Source organism: Nematostella vectensis, chromosome 4 (genome assembly GCF_932526225.1).
Source record: "Nematostella vectensis chromosome 4, jaNemVect1.1, whole genome shotgun sequence".
NCBI lineage: Eukaryota > Metazoa > Cnidaria > Anthozoa > Actiniaria > Edwardsiidae > Nematostella > Nematostella vectensis.
The window spans coordinates 6,852,083-6,875,909 of NC_064037.1; the positions used below are offsets into that span (position 1 = coordinate 6,852,083).

A 23,827-nucleotide genomic window follows, 5' to 3' on the forward strand; every position below is an offset into this window, starting at 1 on the left:
ACGAAGTCAATAAATATACATAGAATAGCACATCAATGTTTTCTCGTGTTCGTTTCACGTTGTGTTGTTCCCTGAGCTGGGCAAATTACAGCTGTAATAATTAGGTTATCTCTTTCTTCTTAAAAATATCCTCGAAAACAACCAAGCTCTTATCTTACGATGAGTAGAAATGACAAAGGTAGGAGGAATATTCACTACTTTCGAATCCCTATACTAGTTGATTGAAACGAACCGTTACGAGAATTGTGTTCCCGCTTGTATTAATGCTGTTTTATTCCATCACATATCATCTGGATCCGTGGACTGTTTTATGCTTCCAGACCAGGTATTTACCTTTATTTTTTATGAATTCCAACACTTACCATAAGCTTCGAAAAGGCCTACGTTAAAAGTCATAAACATCAACAATGTCCCATAATATTATTACTCAAACCCTAGCTAAATAGTGATGTTACAAACTGAATGCTTCCCGTGTGCTATCCTGTCTGATTCACAAGGTTCTTTATCTTTTCTTGAGTACAATGCTTTTTAACTAGACGTGGGGGTATAAACTCGTCTTTGAGACAAATTGTGGTTTCCTCGCGTTCGCCATCAAGAGATGCACACATTGCTAACCGGTTTCACAGCAAAACACTGTAATATTAGACAAATACGGATAAAGCAGTTGGATAGATGTCAAATCTCTGTTAGTTTTTTAACTCCCCGGAATACTGGATTACGCGTGGAAAGAACAGATTAGTAGATACCAAAAGATTGCGGGAACAAGAATTCGAAATTTGAGAGATCGTTTCGATGTCTGTGGTAATGTTAATTTTATTCGATTGCCATTTTTGTGACAAGCCCCGGAAATGCTTTCCCATATGGCTGTCAAATCAGCAGTGCGGTACAACAAAGCCACTATAGTCAATTTTTGTACAAATAGAACTCCTTTATAATCCTACGCATACAAAATGAATCCGCAAGATGTAGTATTTGCAGAGTCAAAGGTCACAGGCCTATCAAATGCAGATAATTCGTGTCTTTAGCACTGTAAGGGGTATTATCTATAAACGAGATAAAAACTGATATTATATCTTGTTTTCTTGATTGACTTTATCATAACCAGATAGTACTGCCAATGAAATTCCAAAAGAATAAGAGAAAGATAATTGTTCAAATACAAAAAACGGACTATGTTATTACCACTCTATTGATGTGCAAATCAAATGCCGGCGAGCCAATCTGTCGATTTTATGAGATTCTCAGACATTTCCTGATCCGGTCAAACTTCGAGATTCTATCAGGATTTTAGTTATCAGTTGCGGTAATGCTAATAGCATAAGAGAGAAGTGAAATTAAAAAGTCTTCACTGAGAAATCATTAGATGTTAGATAGTAGACCAAAAATTAAACAAAAACATAAGCAAAACACTACCAATTAAACATATATTTATATTTGTTAAGGAAGTCTATGTTGATTATTTTTTTGTATCACAACATCATTGCTATGGAGATTTCTTATTACAAATTATTTTTAAACTTCGACAGAACAATGTTGCTTACGTTGGATTTGCAAACTTGCCAAACCAAGTGCATCGCAAGTCAGTTAAGAAAGGATTTGAGTTTACTTTGATGGTTGTAGGTAGGTCTATTCCAAGGAACAAGGGTATGGCAAAAAAGTATTGAAAAAAAAAATTGAATTGATAGGCATATAGAATGCATAGTTTCCAATAGTTTGACACTTATTATCGTTGACTTGTATTTTAGGTGAATCAGGTCTTGGAAAGTCGACTTTGATTGATAGTCTGTTCCTGACAGATCTTTATGATGATAAAAGTATACCTCCTGCAAAAGGTACAGAATAGTGAATAAGTGAATTATAAAAAAAGGCATTCTGGATCACTCTGGTATATCATAAATCTATATGTCAAAATTTATTGTAGCAAAATCCAAAACAGAACTTCCGTATGGCATAAAAAATGCCTTTTTTATTCACTGGGGTGTGGTTAGATTTTTATCAGAAAACTCAACCCCCCACCACCACCCCCCAAGAAAAATCCTGGGTACAGCCTTGGATCCATAGCCATCAAACTGTAATCTTGAGGTGTAGCTAGTTATGGGGTTTGTATGTCTCATTTAAAATCAGTGGGAAGATGTTCTAAGCTTGAGTCCACCCTGCCATGCTTCATGGTAACAAAACCTGGACTTGCTGCAGACCTTCAAAGGCTGCAACCCAATGTCGGATCCATTATATGTTGGATCTGTGGAAGAAAAATAGGTAATACTGCCTTGGCTATGCTTCACACAATGTTGGGGGTCAAGGATTGTTTCTGGTCATCAGGAGATGGGGCAGATTGCAGAAAACTTGGCTTTAAATGAATGAAGGCAGATCTAAAGGAAAGTAACCTCCTTAGCACAGACCTGCTGGACAGAGACTCATGGAGAGTGGGTGTGAGAAATAGCTGCCTGCTGCTTACCCTAAAACCAGGGATATCAGCAGCTGATGGAATAAACTACAAATTGCATGTGTGTGTTTGATATTATTGTTAGGGTTTTCATGGCGTATTTTCAAAGGTATATATCTTGGTATTGAGAGTGAATCCATGTGCAAGGGGTATAAGAGGTTTTTACTTGTTTAATAATTGCACCCCTTATCTTTCTCTTGCCTTGTATTTAGGTCGCATTGGCCAGACAGTTCATATAGAGAGTAACACTGTGGAGATAGAAGAGAAAGGGGTGCGGTTAAGGCTGACGGTGGTGGACACTCCAGGATTTGCGGATGCAGTGGATAACACTTACAGGTAAGTGACAGGCAAGTTCATTGGAAAAGAGTCATATGGCCTTGTTTTTTTGGACCCATGATTGCTGTGGCATGGGATCTCTTCTAATGCTATAGGCCCCAGGTAGCCGTTGGCTTTTGAGGCGATTGTTAAATATTGGTTAAATATAATGTATAATATTCACCTATTCACCAATGGACAACCTGAGACGAGTTGAGTGACTCACATCAATGCACCTATGGGCTGGGGAGCTCCCCAAAACTGAGGGACTGAGCTCCCAATCTTAAAAAAAAGTATCCATAGTAGTGTACGTAAAAAGGACAAAAAAATCCCTCCCCGTAATTTCCCAGCCCCCCCCCCCCTCGCTAATCTCGCGTCGGAGATGGTATGGTATGTGCCCGATCAAACCATTTTTTTTTTCTCACCTTTGTACTACACGCATAAAACTTTGCCGACATTGTCCTGTCTTATTCACTACTTTTCTCCTGCCGTGTTGCTCTTACAGCTGGGAGCCCATTGTGGATTATATCGACCATCAGTTCGAGTCTTACCTACGCGACGAGTCCGGACTCAACAGGCGCAATATCATGGACACTCGTGTGCATTGCTGTTTGTACTTCATCAACCCTCATGGCCACGGGTAACCTTATCTCCCTTTCGCGAATGTTAATAATGATGCCATTCAACCAAGGGTGAAACTTTGACATAGGTGTTGCCAATGTTAGTAGTTTTCAGTTAAGTTACCTGTCCTTGTCTGAGAAAGGAAGATAGAACCATTCCTTGGCTGGTGGAACATTATACCTTCTACTTCTATAACTTCTTGCTTAGTTGTCATTCGCATGAGATATTTTGATCTGGTCGGAATTATAGGTTGCGCCCCGTGGATGTAGAATTCATGAAGGCTCTCCACACGAAAGTAAACATTGTTCCAGTTATCGCGAAAAGTGACAGCTTAACAAAAACAGAGATCTCCAGGCTGAAAAGAAAGGTAAGCTAAGTACAAGAACATGACCCTGAAAAAGGAAGTTTTGGCGAGCCAATAAACGGGTCGAAAGCGCCCAAGGGAGCAATGTTACGTAGCAAGGAGGGATTCTAGGCTAAGAGAGATGCCTAAGATATGCCATCTACGTGTAGGTAATTTGGCACCACCTTGCTCACTGATGCGATATCGGCTTATATAAGATAAGATACTTCCATCTTATGGGTTTTATTTTTCAATTTGTGGCAACTGGGACCATAACCTGTTGAAAATTGAGAGCTTGGATAGCGTGGTATCTGTCTTTTTACCTCTCGGTCGAACCGGTTCAACCTCCGAATTTGACATTAGTTGAGTTTGTTGTTTATCGTTCTTGTTTGTTTATTTTTTTTTACATGGAAAGCGGCAGCAAAGTGCGCGCATTACTGTGCTTTCTACTTGAACTCTTTGCGCGCTCTGAAAATCACTCATGTAAGAAAACTTCATATTAAAAAAAACTTATTGTTAAAGGTGGAAGGTGGGACTTGCCCTATATTTATTCTTCACTAATTTCAAACAGGTCCTTGATGAAATTGCCGATCACGAAATCAAGATTTACTCCTTCCCAGAGTGCGATAGTGAGGACGACGAGGAATTTCTTGCTATTAACAAAGATCTGAAGGTACGCCACGATTCATCGCTTGCTGTATCTAGATGCAGTCAATAAAGGCCGGCATTTGAGCCATATAAGCCCAGGCATTTGTTTGATTAATATTTCTGTTTTTATTTTTATCTGAGAGGTGGGTTTGGTTTTTGCTACTGTTTTTTACCCGATTATGACTGTCTATTTAAGTTCTGACAGATTATAAAGTATTCTCTTGTTGTAGAACTTTTAGTGGTCAGCCCTCTAATATGTTCACGCTTCCTCTTGTCTTTCTCAGGCAAGTCTTCCTTTTGCCATTATTGGGAGTAACACAGTAATTGAAGTCAAGGGACGCAAGGTTCGAGCGCGCTGGTACCCTTGGGGTTATGCTGAAGGTATATATCCCTCGCCATGCCCAGTATCCATGGTAACGCCCATCATTACCCATTCCTTGTATCCATGGTAACGCATAACGCATATTCATATGTGCTAACATTTGAATAGCGGAATCTCTAACGATCAATCTGTACTTTATTTTCAGTTGAAAATCCTGACCACTGTGATTTTATCAAATTAAGAAATATGCTCGTGCGGTGAGTGTGTAATGCGTAATGAGTGTGGAATGCAAATTCTTTAGTGCAGTTTTGTGTCGGTGTCGCCGTCTTCTAGCTTTCGTAACAAAGAGTGGAACTGACCATGGTTTTCGCATTCTGTTGATCGGCGAACAGTCTTTTTTTCTCCCCATTTTTTTCGACGTCTTCGTAGCAGAAACAAAAGTCCAACAGCAACCGCGGAGAATGAATCTCGTTCACCCAAACATTTTCAGTTATCTTGCCATAAAACACAGGAATGTCAAATTTTTATTAAATGCTTAAGACGTCACCGTTCACATTAGGGCTTATTTCGTTATGTCGTTATTACGCCTATGTTGTTATGTCGTTATTTCGCCAGTTTGCATCAGGCCTAACTTGTGACGGATGCAGTGATGTCTACAACAGAACCCCACTAGTTCAGAATGATTTTTGTCATTTAGAGTCGAGGGATATAAACAGAGCTCAATATAAATTGGTATTGCTAAAATGGGAACGTCTGTTCAAATATTGTAAATAGTTTTTTTTAATGTTTACGGGATTCTGTTATATTTGTCGCATTCGTGTAACAATTGAGGTTGTGTGATTGATATATCGCTCTTCCCCAGGACACATATGCAAGATTTAAAGGACGTGACTCAAGATGTGCATTACGAGAACTACCGCGCCCAGAGGCTACTTGATCAGACGGGAAAGGCAAATACTAAAAACAGGTACTAACTACCTCGTCCAGAGGTTACTAGACCAGACGGGAAGGGCAAATACTAAAAACAGGTACGAACTACCTCGCCCAGAGGCTACTTGATCAGACGGGAAGGGCAAATACTAAAAACAGGTACGAACTACCTCGTCCAGAGGTTACTAGACCAGACGGGAAGGGCAAATACTAAAAACAGGTACGAACTACCTCGCCCAGAGGTTACTAGACCAGACGGGAAGGGCAAATACTAAAAACAGGTACGAACTACCTCGCCCAGAGGCTACTTGATCAGACGGGAAGGGCAAATACTAAAAACAGGTACGAACTACCTCGTCCAGAGGTTACTAGACCAGACGGGAAGGGCAAATACTAAAACCAGGTACGAACTACCTCGTCCAGAGGTTACTAGACCAGACGGGAAGGGCAAATACTAAAAACAGGTACGAACTACCTCGTCCAGAGGTTACTAGACCAGACGGGAAGGGCAAATACTAAAAACAGGTACGAACTACCTCGCCCAGAGGTTACTAGACCAGACGGGAAGGGCAAATACTAAGAACTGGTGAGAACAACCTCGCCCAGAGGTTACTAGACCAGACGGGAAGGGCAAATACTAAAAACAGGTACGAACTACCTCGTCCAGAGGTTACTAGACCAGACGGGAAGGGCAAATACTAAAACCAGGTACGAACTACCTCGTCCAGAGGTTACTAGACCAGACGGGAAGGGCAAATACTAAAACCAGGTACGAACTACCTCGTCCAGAGGTTACTAGACCAGACGGGAAGGGCAAATACTAAAAACAGGTACGAACTACCTCGCCCAGAGGTTACAAGACCAGACGGGAAGGGCAAATACTAAGAACAGGTGAGGACTACCTCGCCGAGTGGCTACTAGACCAGGCGGGAAGGGGAAATACTAAGAACTGGTGAGAACAACCTCGCCCAGAGGTTACTAGACCAGACGGGAAGGGCAAATTCTAAGAACAGGTGAGAACTACCTCGCCGAGTGGCTACTGGATGGACACTATACGGACAATGCATGCTTTGTAGCTTTATGAAGCCATAGGGTTTTTTTTAAGCATGTTCTTTCGAGTTTTATGCATTCCTTTTTTACCCTTTTACACAGCAAAAAGACCACTGGCTCTTACGACCAAGTCGTAGACATATCCGAGAAAGACAAGATGCTACAGGAAAAAGAAGCCGAGGTAAAAAGAGAGAGGGGAGCGCTATATTTTCATCTTTCTCTGCTTTAAAATCGAATCTAACCACTTGCAGCATCTCGTTTTTAACATGTCCTAAACGTTTATATTGTACATCGAATCAAAAGGGTAATGCGCAACAAAGTAATTAATTTATTCTATTAAAATATAATATATATAATTATATGTATAATTATTTCGCATTTGCAGCAGGCAAATGAAATAGCGCGCCATGCTCAAAATCTGTTCGCCATATCGTTTTTATGGAAGTAAGGATGTAAACGAATGATACGTCCCGATAGTGTAATGTAATAACAATGTTATCATATGTTTGCACGCCAAATATCTTGTACAGGCCAAAAAAAGATATAGCCAAGAGTATATTTAATTGAAAAACGTATTTTTCTCTTTATAGTTACGACGTATGCAGGAAATGCTAGCTAAAATGCAGCAAGAGATACACCAGCAGAAAAAGGCGTCCAATGTCTAATATCACCATATAAGGACATGGCAAAGCAAGGATTGGGGATGCCATATGTATTGCACTAAATAAGGGGATGATAAAACAAGGAGAAGCGGAGACTTCTATCGTAACCTTTAAGGAGAGGATAATCTGAGACGCGGCGTTTCGCGGAACAAATGATGTCCAAACTTAATCGAATTTCAAACGCCGTTTAAATGCATGTTCAATGGTTTCGTCTTCAAATTGCATGCATGAAGGTGATGTTACACGCGTCGTTTTGCGACATCGTTTTTTCGCGCAACATGCTGCACGAAAAAACAATTGCCGTGTAACATGGTCCGTTTTTTACGCAACATTTTGTTTTGCAACATGTTGCAGGATTTTGAATCAGGATCAAAATCTTGCAACACAAAATGACGAATTATAAAAAAAATAGATCCGTGTAACATCACGTCGTCGTTTTTTTGTGCAACAAATCCCGCAATCCATCTTGTTTTGGGCATGCAAACGAGGTCTTGTCAACAAACAAAATGGTGTCGTTTCAACAAAATGCCGTCCACCACCGACACCGATGATTCTACCCCCCGAATGGTCGATGAAGAGAAAAAAAATAAAAGTGATGGAGACGAAAGTGCTTGTGGGGGAACGAAAAGGGGATCCCGAAGACGACAAAGACGCGCAATGCATGCTGTTATTTTAGAGTTAGACTTCAATTTTACTCTTGAATCGACGCCATCTTTGTTTAAAAAAATGTGGGCGCGCAGAGCCTGGGCTCTAGAATTTTGTTGCGAACGTTGTTGTACTCCGAAAATGGTGACGTCATTTGTTACGCGTAAAACGATGTTGCAAACGACGCGTGTGACGTGTCGCGTGTAACAAGTCGTTAATATGTAAGAAACAGACGGATTTATTCTATTTATAGAAGGATCTAGACTGACTGTTCCATTTGGCTTTGAAGGGGAGGATCTATGCGCTAGTCTTTGACGCACTACTCGTGTATGAGTCTAAAATAAAGTAAAAAAAAAATACCTTGATCCCCTACGAGAATCTTCGGCAACCCGGGCATAGAGCACGGTGACGAGAGAGCCGCGGAAACGAGACCCTTAAAAAATTCGGAGAGAAAACGCGGCGCTGTCGTCCTCACGCGGCCCCAAGGGTGCCCTAATACTGAAATGGTAATCTTTTATCGACCTCTATGCAAGTTGTGTATCTTATGGTAAATCTCTGCTCTATTGAGCGTATTATTTTATAATAAGTATATTCTACACGAAAGTTCTAATGAAAGACAAATATTCAATTGCGTTTGACGTTTAGAAAAGCGAAGAAGGATGCAAATATACCCTTCTTCTAGTAAGTGTGATTCTCTAAGTAAACTTGGCGTCGATAATCTAATATCTGCTACACACAAATGAGCACACTGATTTATTTGATTTATGTTTTATTCTTGATTCGCACTTTTAATGGCGAACTAACAAAGACTAATACTGAGTCTTTGGTCAGTGTGAACCCGTCAGCACTTGGGTGGCTCAGCGAATGGAGCATCTCGTGCCTTCTTGAACTCGCCGCAAGTCACAGCACCATCACCTGGAGACAACAAGCCTTGTCAGTCGTATTGAGATATTTGAAAGATAACTAGGACCTGGAAAAGCAATCCTCCTAAAGAACGCAATCAATTAGAGTTTTCTTTTTATAAACCCGTGTAACAAAATGTAATAGCCAAAGTGTAGTAGTCAGGCCATCAGAAAAGAGAACAAAGACATTAGAGTGTATTAGTTGTTATTAAGCTAAAATGTATTCCACGGGTTTATGAGAAACCCCTTAAGAAAAACCCATCGAAGCTACCAAATATGTTTACCTTACATCACACAAAACAGTAGCTGATCTAGAGGGAGGGTTTAGGGGGTTTACCCCCCCCCCCCTTTGGGCTGCAAGAAAGCCACATGTAACAAAAAAAAATTACCCCCTCCCCCCTTTGTCACTGAGCCAACCTCCCCCCCCCCCCCCCCCCCCCCTTAAGCGAAAAGTTAGATCCGCCCCTGCGAAATTCCACCGATAAAAAAGACAAAAATTGGCGAGGGACACAATTTGTATACACCTATTTTAAATAAAGTTGCACTCAAGAATCCGTGTGTCTTAACCCGCGGTGGTTCATGCTGTGTGAATGATCATAAAAACAAGAACTCTACAGCTTTAGAAATCGGGATTTGTATTTTATTTACGCTTATTTACTTGATACCCATGAATCACTGCGGGTTGCGATACACACATTTTTCAAGTGGATCTTTATTTGGAATAGGTGTATACACCTAAGTTTGACTATAAAAAAATGGAAAAAAAGAACAAAGTTTGACCAAAAATAATGTTTTCATGTATTAAAAATGCGTTCAATCATTGCATGGTCCTCGCTACAAACTAAATGTAGCCTCACTGAATGTTATTAACAGATATACAAGACTTGATTTGTGTTAGGCATTCCTCATTTTCCATTTTTATATAAACTCTTTTTTTTGTCAAACCTTTTTTATAAGAACATCCAGTCTGAGATTTTATCAAATTTTAAAAACATGCTAAGAACATTCCAAGGCTTAGATAGAAGCAATATATTGTTTTGATGTTATGACGCGTTCTAAAATACAGAATCAAATTGTTCATAAATAACAACGATAAACATCATTGTTATTTTATTAAACCTTTTTTAAGAACCATTTTTTTTATATAAAAACGTCCAGCCGGAGATTTCACCAAATTTTAAGAACATGCTAACAGGCTAAGAATATCTCGAGGCTCTTAAGACAACAGAAAATGTTTTCTTCTTTAGTCCTGATGCGTTCTAAAATGCAGAATAAAGTTGTGCTCATAGTGACTAATAATATTATTATTGCTATTGATGATTGTTGTAATTCTCTTCCTAATAATTCATTGGGTATTACATTCTTATATACACTTGTATTTAAGAACATCGTTAAAGAACATATTCAGCCTTAAAATGTCCCAAAAACTGAAAATTAAACGTTCTTATATAAAAAAGAGTGTATATGTGTGTAATTTTCTTTCTAACACTTCATGAAGTATAATATTTCTATACACTAAAATTTAAGAACATCAATGTGAACGTTTTAAGCCTTTAAATGCTCCAAAAATAAGAACGGCCCAGCCTCGAATGAAATATATATACAAAAGAGTGTAGTCAACCTTAATTGAAATAAGTGTATCTTTTAAAATATTTTTTTAAGTTTTAAATATTTTTTTAGATTTTAAAGAGCGCACTTTCTTTACTCACCATTTTTGTCAAGAAGCTGAAAGAGTCTCGAAGCAGAACCGTCCGCGACCCGGAGAGCATGGTTAAACTCGTCACTGGTGATCTTCAAGTCGCCATTCTTGTCGTAGAACTTGAACTCTTGCGGGATACGCGTCATAGTCTGGTCGCTAACAGTGCGGGAAAGCTGAGGATAATCAAAGTTTTAAAAAAAATTCCAACATTCCTATTAGCTTCCATATGAAATAACATTATTCTAAGCCATTTGATGCAGGTCACAGTGGATGATATAACAGGATGGTCGTTACTAGTATTTTACCTTGAATGGCTATCTTGATATATATGTAAGTCAATATTTCGGGCATTGTACAAAAAAGGCTGTCTTAAAGTAGAGGTATTCAGGCCCGTACCCATGGATCAGACTATTAACCTTAGCAGTTCTTGCCTTCGCCTGTGCCTTTGAAAATCGGCAGTGACACTTAAACCAATCACATGTGCAGCTGATGCGTCTTCGCCGCCGTCCGCCCCACCATGCATCACTTTCCAAGACAAGACACGATACCAGTACAATCAAGAGGAGAAACTTGACGTTTGCCATGGGATACCTGTTGTCGAATAGGCGGAAGATTGCGTTTTTGTGGGTAAAATATTTAAACATTACACATTACGATTACAGTTTCCATCGGCTGAAGTCAATAACAATTGACTTTCGTAGATGAAGCATGAACTTTATTGAACTTTCTTCACGTAATACGCAAATACAAATAAATAACAACGGTGTAGCTGAATAGGGCTTCTATTCTAAGAATATAATTTTGTTGTGCTGGTAGGTGACTAAATAAAAGTCCTGCTAGGAATTATGGCAATACAGGGGGGTTATTTGAGGTAAAAACCAATGACAATGGGAAGACCTTTATAAATTACCTGACTGAGTACGAGATAAAGGCGATGTTCAGCTGGGAGCGCGATATGTGAAGTTAGCCAAAACTTTAGTTGATGGTAATATTTGTAACACTACTAGAATTTCCTGTTTGCATGACAAACTTCCCTTCTCTCATTGGTAAATTTCTATCGAGATTTTCTTACAGGTTTCCTCTGTAAATATTCCGTCGTATACGTCGTGCACTTGAACTATTCCGTATTTTGCGCAAGCAAGCGTTCGTTTGTTCCCTGTTTAGGATATCAATGACGGTTAATTTCTCGAATCATGTTAGTTTTGAGGTAGGTGGATTTGTGATACATTGAAAAACCAATAAATAATGCCCAATAAATATTATTCCCCTTAATGGTAGCATGGAGGACACGGATAAGCTGGTGTTCTAGAAAATGGACTCAAACTTTCTGACGACTTATGTGCGAGAATTAGAAACAGAATCAGATTTATTAGCACTATTTAAATATCTTACAGATATCCATAGAATTTTATGGTTAAAAGGTGGAGCGTCACGCCTTCTCAAGTGTTCAGAAACGGATAGCCCGGATCGATATCTGAGAAGGGGGAAAAGTGCCGTTATTAAATCTTCAAAATTATCTGTTTTACTGCCCATCCGAAAGCTAAATCCAAGTTTCTGTTGCGAACAATGTTTTTCCTTATTAGCTAGCGTTATATTTTCAAGGATAATCGTTTTCTGATTAAAAAATGAGTGAGATGAAATTTGGAGTCGTTCGTGAGGTCTTGAGGTTTAGCAAGCGAGCGGAGGTCCAGCAATCACTATATATTGGAAGTCAAATCAGGCATGAATTTGGATCGAAGCGAGTAAGAATAAGAATAATATCATTGGCAAGACTTTTAGTGCAAGGTTTATTTATTGCATATGTAAACACAACTTGACGTATATAATGTCATTTTCTCCGTTCGTATTGCTTTTTCTATCTTTCACTTATCTGCTCTTTATCTCGGGTAATTTTGCTACTGGAGGTCTTTGCTTATTCCTAATCACAGTCACAGTCATCACCTTGGAAGAATAACCGGCAAAGTTAGAATCTTCGATATGGCCTCCAGGGACCTCTCCAAGCGCTGAAAACATATAGACGCTTATTTCATCAAGAAATAAGATATTTCTCAGGGGATTTGAGTCATAACAAACACGTACGATTAACTAGCGCGATTCTCTTGCAGTATCTTTGTTACCAATATCGTTCCTAGAGCCCACTACCTTAATGCCGCGGCAAGGTACAAGGCTCTGGGATAATCTAGCCTGAGTATCGGACGATTTAATTTTTTAAAACGTGTTTCTCGCCGGCGCGATAGAAACATAGGAGGGCCTGATACTCAGGTTAGGGATAATCAATTCTGAGGGCGATTCTTGTTGGCTCTCGAGCTTGCTTCAGTGAGCATGCGCAAATAAAACGACAGTGAATAGAACAATGGAAAAGCTTCACGACGCCTGTCACACATTCTGTCATTACTAGAAAGATCTGTTTTGAAATAAAATTGCAGAGAAAAGTCCTACGAACCAGCGTATACATTTAAAACCAAATTTATTATTGATGCTGCAAACTTTAAGTACATTACAATAATCAATTGTAGCTTTTTTGGTCTTACAAAATAGAGGGAGGCCTTGTGGAAAGCCTATGGGAAATAACGGGAAATGTAGAAGACTGCGAAGTCGTAATATATATGCCGGTCATGTTCTCGGCAGAAAAACTCTTTGAAAGACTCCTGCTAGCCTGAGTATCAGGCGGTTTTATTTTTCAAAAGTTGGAGAGGAAAAATAAAAGTCTTGTTTCTCGCCGGCGCGATAGAAACATAGGAGGGCCTGATACTCAGGTTAGACTTCTGCGGTATGTGCCACTCTTCGACAAGAGACAACGCGAAGGCAATATAATCAAAATCCCCGTCCGTTAACGACTACTTCGAGGCGGGCAAATGTAAAATTTACATCGTGAAGGGATGGAATCCTCACATGCATGGGCACATTAATAATGCGTGAGCGAAGCTTTTCAACCTTGTCCTCCACTGAGGCATTCAAGGGTGAATCAGTAAAATAATTGAGCTGGATTTGCGCTCTCCTTGAGACACAAACAAATCGTGAGCGAATCCAAGCACTTCGTGAATTAGGAATGCTTTACCACTACCGGTTGGCAACAAATACACTAAAACCATTCTTTCTATAAACGATGACTGACTTCAAAATCTGGGATTGAATTTCTTTCAGCGTAAAATCATCGACTTCAAGTGGATCGATCAGTGAAAGAGATCGCTATTTTGTTTGGACATGCGCAGTAAAACCGGAACCAACAGATTCTGTTGGTGAAAAAGAGGTCGCTATTTTGTTTGGACATGCGCAGTAAAACCGGAACCAACAGATTCTGTTGGTGAGAAAATTCATTATCCCAGAGCCTTGTATCTGGCCGCTGGCACAAAGGTACGTGGGCTCTGGAAACGATATCGCTTTGTTACCCGATACTCTCGTATAATGGACATCTCTGATTGGCATTTTCAAATATAGTACACAGGCTTCCCGTCTTTTTTTAACGAAAAATACATAAAATGACAGAATTACAATTGTGTGTATAGTTGGCCACTACAACAGGGAATCAATGGTTTTACAGTTTATTTCTTTGTTTTTTTTTTTTACATGCGAGCGTGCGTAAAAGGAAAAGAGGACAGCGCGTTAAAAATAAATATGGTAGGACACGAAACAAACTACCCGTCATCTCTTTTCTTTTATTATACTCATTATCTGTCGAGATTCAAGCAAAAGATAAACAAAAATTAGTTTTGCAAAAGTTTTAATTCTTGTAACAACTTTTTACATCTTTGAACATTTTCCTACCAAAATTTAAATAGTATACTGTACAGATTTATTTTACATTTGACAAGTTCAACGAACGCTTGAATATATCCTTATTTTTTCTAAACTCGTTTTTTCTTTTAGCATTCGGATGCGAATGAGGAAATACGTACACGTTCCCTTATACACGATGCCGGTCGAATTTTCGACAGCTCCAAAATTTGTGCCTAAAACGGTGTTTACCCGGAGCCGATTTTTTAAACTGTTAACTCGGGTATCGTACAGCTAGCTGTCTCATTTTTCATTCAGCTAGGGGAGGTGCCGTGTGAATGGAACGCGTATCCGTACCAGCTATGGACGGTCGAAAATTCGTTACCATGCAAAACGGGCCTTTAGCCGGAGGTTTCTAACGAGCTTAAGATCGAGCGCAATGGAGGACAGGCCTTGGCTTTCTAGCCGGGCTTCTGTTTGTGTGACGTCACATAACATCACCAATTCTGAATATTTGTCTATGTTGACCAGCAGGAGGAAAAAATGATAAGGTAGTTCTTTGTAGCTTTCAGAACAAAATGTGAGAATATATTATATTTCTGGGCTGTTCAAATCCTCCAATTTTTATGAGATTTAGGTTTCTTGATCAGGATTTATGACAATTATAATTTTGAAATTTAGCTTTAGCCATGGGTGTAATGAGCATTATATGTAAAAATAGAACTAGCTTATGTCTTGTTAGCCTTTGTCATGATATTTTATGGCACACTATAAAACCATCATTGACGACTCCTTAGAGCTAGAGCCATAAGTCACTTGTAGGCACGGGCTCTGTGTTACCAAGACTGCTAGCGTCGACTCCTTAGAGCTAGAGCCATAAGTCACTTGTAGTCACGAGCTCTGTGTTACCAAGACTGCTAGCGTGTATCACGTGATCAAGTGGACGGTGACAATGGAAAGCCACGAGAAAGGCACGTGTCGTCACAGGATCTCAATCGCCTCCTCTTGTCCACCATCTTGGGGTGAAAGCGTCCGCGAGAGAGCTGCGACACAGTTACTTGGTATCAAGCATCCTGGGAGCAAAGATAAACACCAAGTCGTGAGAATTCTTTTATGATGGTTGCGAAGAGATCCGATGTGTAGGTTGGAACACAATAAAACAGACAATGTAGGCTTCTTGGAAATTTTGTGAAAGTCTGCGCAATACGTTAGAATTAGAAGTGGTATTCTAACTGTTGGGTACTTAAAAACGAAGAGCAGTTCAAGTAGTTGAGCGTTCCGTGACGTAGAAGAGTCCAGTAGTGGTGGATGGCGTGACATAGCAGTGCTTACCCACTATCTTTTTACCATCATCACTAGAAGAGTCCAGTAGTGGTGGATGGCGTGACATAGCAGTGCTTACCCACTATCTTTTTACCATCATCACTAGAAGAGTCAAGTAGTGGTGGATGGCGTGACATAGCAGTGCTTACCCACTATCTTTTTACCATCATCACTAGAAGAGTCAAGTAGTGGTGGATGGCGTGACATAGCAGTGCTTACCCACTATCTTTTTACCATCACTAGAAGAGTCCAGTAGTGGTGGATGGCGTGACATAGCAGTGCTTACCCACTATCTTTTTACCATCATTACTAGAAGAGTCAAGTAGTGGTGGATGGCGTGACATAGCAGTGCTTACCCACTATCTTTTTACCATCACTAGAAGAGTCCAGTAGTGGTGGATGGCGTGACATAGCAGTGCTTACCCACTATCTTTTTACCATCATCACTAGAAGAGTCAAGTAGTGGTGGATGGCGTGACATAGCAGTGCTTACCCACTATCTTTTTACCATCACTAGAAGAGTCAAGTAGTGGTGGATGGCGTGACATAGCAGTGCTTACCCACTATCTTTTTACCATCACTAGAAGAGTCCAGTAGTGGTGGATGGCGTGACATCGCAGTGCTTACCCACTATCTTTTTACCATCACTAGAAGAGTCAAGTAGTGGTGGATGGCGTGACATAGCAGTGCTTACCCACTATCTTTTTACCATCACTAGAAGAGTCAAGTAGTGGTGGATGGCGTGACATAGCAGTGCTTACCCACTATCTTTTTACCATCACTAGAAGAGTCAAGTAGTTGTGGATGGCGTGACATAGCAGTGCTTACCCACTATCTTTTTACCATCACTAGAAGAGTCCAGTAGTGGTGGATGGCGTGACATAGCAGTGCTTACCCACTATCTTTTTACCATCACTAGAAGAGTCAAGTAGTTGTGGATGGCGTGACATAGCAGTGCTTACCCACTATCTTTTTACCATCATTAGAAGAGTCCAGTAGTGGTGGATGGCGTGACATAGCAGTGCTTACCCACTATCTTTTTACCATCACTAGAAGAAACCAGTAGTGGTGGATGGCGTGACATTGCATGATTACCCACTATCTTTTTACCATCACTAGAAGAGTCCAGTAGTGGTGGATGGCGTGACATAGCAGTGCTTACCCACTATCTTTTTACCATCACTAGAAGAGTCAAGTAGTGGTGGATGGCGTGACATAGCAGTGCTTACCCACTATCTTTTTACCATCACTAGAAGAGTCCAGTAGTGGTGGATGGCGTGACATAGCAATGCTTACCCACTATCTTTTAACCATCACTAGAAGAGTCCAGTAGTGGTGGATGGCGTGACATAGCAGTGCTTACCCACTATCTTTTTACCATCACTAGAAGAGTCCAGTAGTGGTGGATGGCGTGACATAGCAGTGCTTACCCACTATCTTTTTACCATCACTAGAAGAGTCCAGTAGTGGTGGATGGCGTGACATAGCAGTGCTTGCCCACTATCTTTTTACCATCACTAGAAGAGTCGAGTAGTGGTGGATGGCGTGACATAGCAGTGCTTACCCACTATCTTTTTACCATCACTAGAAGAGTCAAGTAGTTGTGGATGGCGTGACATAGCAGTGCTTACCCACTATCTTTTTACCATCACTAGAAGAGTCCAGTAGTGGTGGATGGCGTGACATAGCAGTGCTTACCCACTATCTTTTTACCATCACTAGAAGAGTCGAGTAGTGGTGGATGGCGTGACATAGCAGTGCTTACCCACTATCTTTTTACCATCATTAGAAGAGTCCAGTAGTGGTGGATGGCGTGACATAGCAGTGCTTACCCACTATCTTTTTACCATCACTAGAAGAGTCCAGTAGTGGTGGATGGCGTGACATAGCAGTGCTTACCCACTATCTTTTTACCATCACTAGAAGAGTCCAGTAGTGGTGGATGGCGTGACATTGCATGATTACCCACTATCTTTTTACCATCACTAGAAGAGTCCAGTAGTGGTGGATGGCGTGACATAGCAGTGCTTACCCACTATCTTTTTACCATCACTAGAAGAGTCAAGTAGTGGTGGATGGCGTGACATAGCAGTGCTTACCCACTATCTTTTTACCATCACTAGAAGAGTCCAGTAGTGGTGGATGGCGTGACATAGCAATGCTTACCCACTATCTTTTAACCATCACTAGAAGAGTCCAGTAGTGGTGGATGGCGTGACATAGCAGTGCTTACCCACTATCTTTTTACCATCACTAGAAGAGTCGAGTAGTGGTGGATGGCGTGACATAGCAGTGCTTACCCACTATCTTTTTACCATCACTAGAAGAGTCGAGTAGTGGTGGATGGCGTGACATAGCAGTGCTTACCCACTATCTTTTTACCATCACTAGAAGAGTCGAGTAGTGGTGGATGGCGTGACATAGCAGTGCTTACCCACTATCTTTTTACCATCACTAGAAGAGTCAAGTAGTGGTGGATGGCGTGACAGCAGTGATTACCCACTATCTTTTTACCATCACTAGAAGAGTCCAGTAGTGGTGGATGGCGTGACATAGCAGTGCTTACCCACTATCTTTTTACCATCACTAGAAGAGTCCAGTAGTGGTGGATGGCGTGACATAGCAATGCTTACCCACTATCTTTTTACCATCACTAGAAGAGTCCAGTAGTGGTGGATGGCGTGACAAAGCAGTGCTTACCCACTATCTTTTTACCATCACTCCGTTTACAGCGAATGATCTGCATCTTGGAGCTGTTACCGGGCTGCCCCGCAAGCACGGCTTCCACTTTACTCCACACGCTTAGCACGGAGCCGCTAAGAATGTTGTACGAGCGCCTTCTTAGCCCCACCTCACACCACAGACCAAGGGTGGCCCGCTTGCAGTTGCCTTTCCTGATACATGCAACAGGGTATTAATATAGCCACTAGGCCTTCCTAACAAACACCCCCCCCCCCTCCATAGAGTCCACCTCTTAACCATAGACCAAGGAGGACATATTCCACCTTTCCTGATATACACCTGTTTCAATAAACGTTGTCAGTGCAAATGGCGATCGGCAATTGGCAAAGGCAGTTCTAAGACCTATAACTGCTTATGGGTATAATTATTTTTAAGAATAAAGATGATAATCGCAGAAATTATCCACATGTTCCTACAGTCGGTAGAAATTTGACAAATTACATGGTAACTTTGATAGAAGAAATGACATTTGACAATCTCCATTTGCCGTTTGCACTGACGTTATTTGAAAAAGGTGTATACAATGGAAAGACTAAAATTAGGGATAAAAGGGTGGCTGCTAGGTTTTCTGTGCAAACCCTTTTTGGCATTTACACCACACCACAAACCAAGTCTGGGACGTCTTCTTAGACCACTAGGCAACTTCTCCAAATAGCCCCACAAACCCACAGCACACCATAAACCAAGACTTACTACATCACACCCCAAACCAAGTCTAGGACGTCTTCTTATTGAGATATTAAATTTGACCACTAGGCAACTTCTCCAAACGACTCACACGAACCCAAAACACACCATAAACCAAGACTTACTAAATCACACCACAAACCAAGTCTAGGACGTCTTCTTAGACCATTAGGCAACTCCTCCAAATAACCCCCACAAACCTACAGCACACCATAAACCAAGACTTACTACATCACACCACAAACCAAGACTTACTACAGCACACCATAAACCAAGACTTACTAAATTACACCACAAACCAAGTCTAGGACGTCTTCTTATTGCGATATTAGTTTTGACCACTAGGCAACTCATCCAAACGACCCCCACGAACCCAAAGCACACCATCAACCAAGACTTACTACATCACACCATCAACCAAGACTTACTACAGCACACCATCAACCAAGACTTACTACAGCACACCACAAACCAAGACTTACTACATCACACCATCAACCAAGGCTTACTACAGCACACCATAAACCAAGACTTACTACAGCACACCACAAACCAAGACTTACTACAGCACACCATCAACCAAGAGTTACTACAGCACACCATAAGCCAAGACTTACTACAGCACACCATAAACCTAGACTTACTACAGCACACCATCAACCAAGACTTACTACAGCACACCATAAACCAAGACTTACTACAGCACACCATCAACCAAGACTTACTACAGCACAACATAAACCAAGACTTACTTCAGCACACCATCAACCAAGAGTTACTACAGCACAACATCAACCAAGACTTACTACAGCACACCACAAACCAAGACTTCCTACATCACACCATCAACCAAGACTTACTACAGCACAACATAAACCAAGACTTACTACAGCACAACATAAACCAAGACTTACTACATCACACCATCAACCAAGACTTACTACAGCACACCATCAACCAAGAGTTACTACATCACACCATCAACCAAGACTTACTACAGCACAACATCAACCAAGACTTACTACATCACACCATCAACCAAGACTTACTACAGCACACCATCAACCAAGACTTACTACAGCACACCACAAACCAAGACTTACTACAGCACAACATCAACCAAGACTTCCTACATCACACCACAAACCAAGACTTACTACAGCACACCATCAACCAAGACTTACTACAGCACACCATAAACCAAGACTTACTACATCACACCATCAACCAAGGCTTACTACAGCACACCATCAACCAAGACTTCCCACAGCACACCATAAACCAAGACTTACTACAGCACACCATAAACCAAGAGTTACTACAGCACACCATAAACCAAGACTTACTACAGCACACCACAAACCAAGACTTACTACAGCACACCATCAACCAAGACTTACTACAGCACACCACAAACCAAGACTTACTACAGCACACCATCAACCAAGACTTACTACAGCACACCACAAACCAAGACTTACTACAGCACACCACAAACCAAGACTTACTACAGCACACCACAAACCAAGACTTACTACAGCACACCATCAACCAAGACTTACTACAGCACACCAACAAACCAAGACTTACTACAGCACACCATCAACCAAGACTTACTACAGCACACCATCAACCAAGACTTACTACAGCACACCATAAACCAAGACTTACTACATCACACCATCAACCAAGACTTACTACAGCACACCATAAACCAAGTCTAGGACGTCTTATTGATATATTAGTTTTGACCACTAGGCAACTCCTCCAAACGACTCACACGAACCCCAAACACACCATAAACCAAGACTTGCTACAGCACACCATAAACCAAGACTTACTACAGCACACCATAAACCAAGACTTACTACAGCACACCACAAACCAAGACTTACTACAGCACAACATAAACCAAGACTTACTACAGCACACCATCAACCAAGACTTACTACAGCACACCATCAACCAAGACTTACTACAGCACACCATCAACCAAGACTAACTACAGCACACCACAAACCAAGACTTACTACAGCACACCACAAACCAAGACTTACTGCAGCACACCACAAACCAAGACTTACTACAGCACACCACAAACCAAGACTTACTACATCACACCATCAACCAAGACTTACTACAGCACACCATAAACCAAGACTTACTACAGCACACCATCAACCAAGACTTACTACAGCACACCACAAACCAAGACTTACTACAGCACACCATCAACCAAGACTTACTACAGCACACCATAAACCAAGACTTACTACATCACACCATCAACCAAGACTTACTACAGCACACCATAAACCAAGACTTACTACAGCACACCACCAACCAAGACTTACTACAGCACACCATCAACCAAGACTTACTACAGCACACCATCAACCAAGACTTACTACAGCACACCATAAACCAAGACTTACTACATCACACCATCAACCAAGACTTACTACAGCACACCATAAACCAAGACTTACTACAGCACACCATCAACCAAGACTTACTACAGCACACCATCAACCAAGACTTCCCACAGCACACCATAAACCAAGACTTACTACAGCACACCATAAACCAAGACTTACTACAGCACACCACAAACCAAGACTTACTACAGCACACCATCAACCAAGACTTACTACAGCACACCACAAACCAAGACTTACTACAGCACACCATCAACCAAGACTTACTACAGCACACCACAAACCAAGACTTACTACATCACACCATCAACCAAGACTTACTACAGCACACCATAAACCAAGACTTACTACAGCACACCATCAACCAAGGCTTACTACAGCACACCATCAACCAAGACTTCCCACAGCACACCATAAACCAAGACTTACTACAGCACACCATAAACCAAGAGTTACTACAGCACACCATAAACCAAGACTTACTACAGCACACCACAAACCAAGACTTACTACAGCACACCATCAACCAAGACTTACTACAGCACACCACAAACCAAGACTTACTACAGCACACCATCAACCAAGACTTACTACAGCACACCACAAACCAAGACTTACTACAGCACACCATAAACCAAGACTTACTACAGCACACCATCAACCAAGACTTACTACAGCACACCACAAACCAAGACTTACTACAGCACACCACAAACCAAGACTTACTACAGCACACCATCAACCAAGACTTACTACATCACACCATAAACCAAGACTTACTACAGCACACCATCAACCAAGACTTACTACAGCACACCAACAAACCAAGACTTACTACAGCACACCATCAACCAAGACTTACTACAGCACACCATCAACCAAGACTTACTACAGCACACCATAAACCAAGACTTACTACATCACACCATCAACCAAGACTTACTACAGCACACCATAAACCAAGTCTAGGACGTCTTATTGATATATTAGTTTTGACCACTAGGCAACTCCTCCAAACGACTCACACGAACCCCAAACACACCATAAACCAAGACTTGCTACAGCACACCATAAACCAAGACTTACTACAGCACACCATAAACCAAGACTTACTACAGCACACCACAAACCAAGACTTACTACAGCACAACATAAACCAAGACTTACTACAGCACACCATCAACCAAGACTTACTACAGCACACCATCAACCAAGACTTACTACAGCACACCATCAACCAAGACTAACTACAGCACACCACAAACCAAGACTTACTACAGCACACCACAAACCAAGACTTACTACATCACACCATCAACCAAGACTTACTACAGCACACCATAAACCAAGACTTACTACAGCACACCATCAACCAAGACTTACTACAGCACACCACAAACCAAGACTTACTACAGCACACCATCAACCAAGACTTACTACAGCACACCATAAACCAAGACTTACTACATCACACCATCAACCAAGACTTACTACAGCACACCATAAACCAAGACTTACTACAGCACACCACCAACCAAGACTTACTACAGCACACCATCAACCAAGACTTACTACAGCACACCATCAACCAAGACTTACTACAGCACACCATAAACCAAGACTTGCTACAGCACACCATAAACCAAGACTTACTACATCACAACATCAACCAAGACTTACTACAGCACACCATCAACCAAGACTTACTACAGCACACCATCAACCAAGACTTACTACAGCACACCATCAACCAAGACTTACTACAGCACACCATCAACCAAGACTTACTACAGCACACCATAAACCAAGACTTACTACATCACACCATCAACCAAGACTTCCTACAGCACACCATCAACCAAGACTTACTACAGCACACCATAAACCAAGACTTACTACAGCACACCACAAACCAAGACTTACTACAGCACACCATCAACCAAGACTTACTACAGCACACCATCAACCAAGACTTACTACAGCACACCATAAACCAAGACTTGCTACAGCACACCATAAACCAAGACTTACTACATCACACCACAAACCAAGACTTACTACATCACACCACAAACCAAGACTTACTACAGCACACCATCAACCAAGACTTACTACAACACACCACAAACCAAGACTTACTACAGCACACCATCAACCAAGACTTCCTACAGCACACCATCAACCAAGACTTACTACAGCACAACATCAACCAAGACTTACTACAGCACACCAACAACCAAGACTTACTACAGCACACCATAAACCAAGACTTACTACAGCACACCATCAACCAAGACTTACTACAGCACACCATAAACCAAGACTTACTACAGCACACCATCA

The 23,827-nt window shown here is 41.1% G+C and overlaps 3 protein-coding genes across 5 annotated transcripts in view; 1 reads left to right on the forward strand and 2 right to left on the reverse strand.

Annotated features, from left to right (window-relative positions):
- The first annotated feature begins 7 nt into the window (after positions 1 to 7).
- Positions 8 to 9,156, forward strand: LOC5519589 (septin-2). Its single transcript, XM_032364458.2, has 13 exons — positions 8 to 178; positions 321 to 325; positions 1,527 to 1,620; positions 1,746 to 1,832; positions 2,656 to 2,779; positions 3,264 to 3,398; positions 3,629 to 3,746; positions 4,294 to 4,395; positions 4,655 to 4,751; positions 4,898 to 4,949; positions 5,555 to 5,659; positions 6,775 to 6,853; positions 7,263 to 9,156. The coding sequence occupies exons 1-13, from the start codon at positions 160 to 162 to the stop codon at positions 7,335 to 7,337; spliced, it is 1,092 nt and encodes a 363-aa protein (XP_032220349.2). The 5' UTR covers positions 8 to 159; the 3' UTR covers positions 7,338 to 9,156.
- On the reverse strand, positions 8,732 to 11,576 carry LOC116603362. Of its 3 annotated transcripts, none has more exons than XR_007307496.1 (4): positions 11,491 to 11,576; positions 10,886 to 11,171; positions 10,591 to 10,753; positions 8,732 to 8,894 (listed from the first exon to the last, which is right to left on the reverse strand). XR_007307496.1 is itself a non-coding variant. In XM_032364461.2 (4 exons), exons 2-4 carry the CDS (start codon positions 11,162 to 11,164, stop codon positions 8,821 to 8,823), a joined length of 390 nt encoding a protein of 129 aa, XP_032220352.1. In that variant the 5' UTR covers positions 11,165 to 11,171; positions 11,491 to 11,576; the 3' UTR covers positions 8,732 to 8,820. The 3 variants fall into 3 exon arrangements, 2 of the variants coding, with proteins under 2 accessions (XP_032220352.1, XP_032220351.1); XM_032364461.2 differs by having other exon boundaries at positions 11,012 to 11,171; XM_032364460.2 differs by having other exon boundaries at positions 10,997 to 11,171.
- A 2,708-nt stretch (positions 11,577 to 14,284) lies between these two features.
- The window catches only part of LOC116603379 (protein strawberry notch homolog 1-like), a 31,177-nt gene continuing 21,634 nt past the window's right edge, over positions 14,285 to 23,827 (reverse strand). The window contains exons 34-35 of the mRNA XM_048726512.1: positions 18,318 to 18,511; positions 14,285 to 15,367 (exon numbers count right to left, since the gene is read on the reverse strand). Of these exons, the coding sequence (XP_048582469.1) occupies positions 15,276 to 15,367; positions 18,318 to 18,511 (286 nt within the window). The 3' untranslated portion in view covers positions 14,285 to 15,275. The remainder of the gene's footprint in view (positions 15,368 to 18,317; positions 18,512 to 23,827) is intronic.

Coding starts and splice junctions, on each gene's coding strand:
- LOC5519589 (XM_032364458.2), top strand. Junction 3,399..3,628: donor ATCAACCCTCATGGCCACGG/GTAACCTTATCT, acceptor TCGGAATTATAG/GTTGCGCCCCGTGGATGTAG. Junction 5,660..6,774: donor AAGGCAAATACTAAAAACAG/GTACTAACTACC, acceptor CCTTTTACACAG/CAAAAAGACCACTGGCTCTT.
- LOC116603362 (XM_032364460.2), bottom strand. CDS start 11,164: ATGGCAAACGTCAAGTTTCTCCTCTTGATTGTACTGGTATCGTGTCTT. Junction 10,754..10,996: donor CGAAGGCAAGAACTGCTAAG/GTTAATAGTCTG, acceptor GATTATCCTCAG/CTTTCCCGCACTGTTAGCGA. Junction 8,895..10,590: donor TCAGCTTCTTGACAAAAATG/GTGAGTAAAGAA, acceptor TGTTGTCTCCAG/GTGATGGTGCTGTGACTTGC.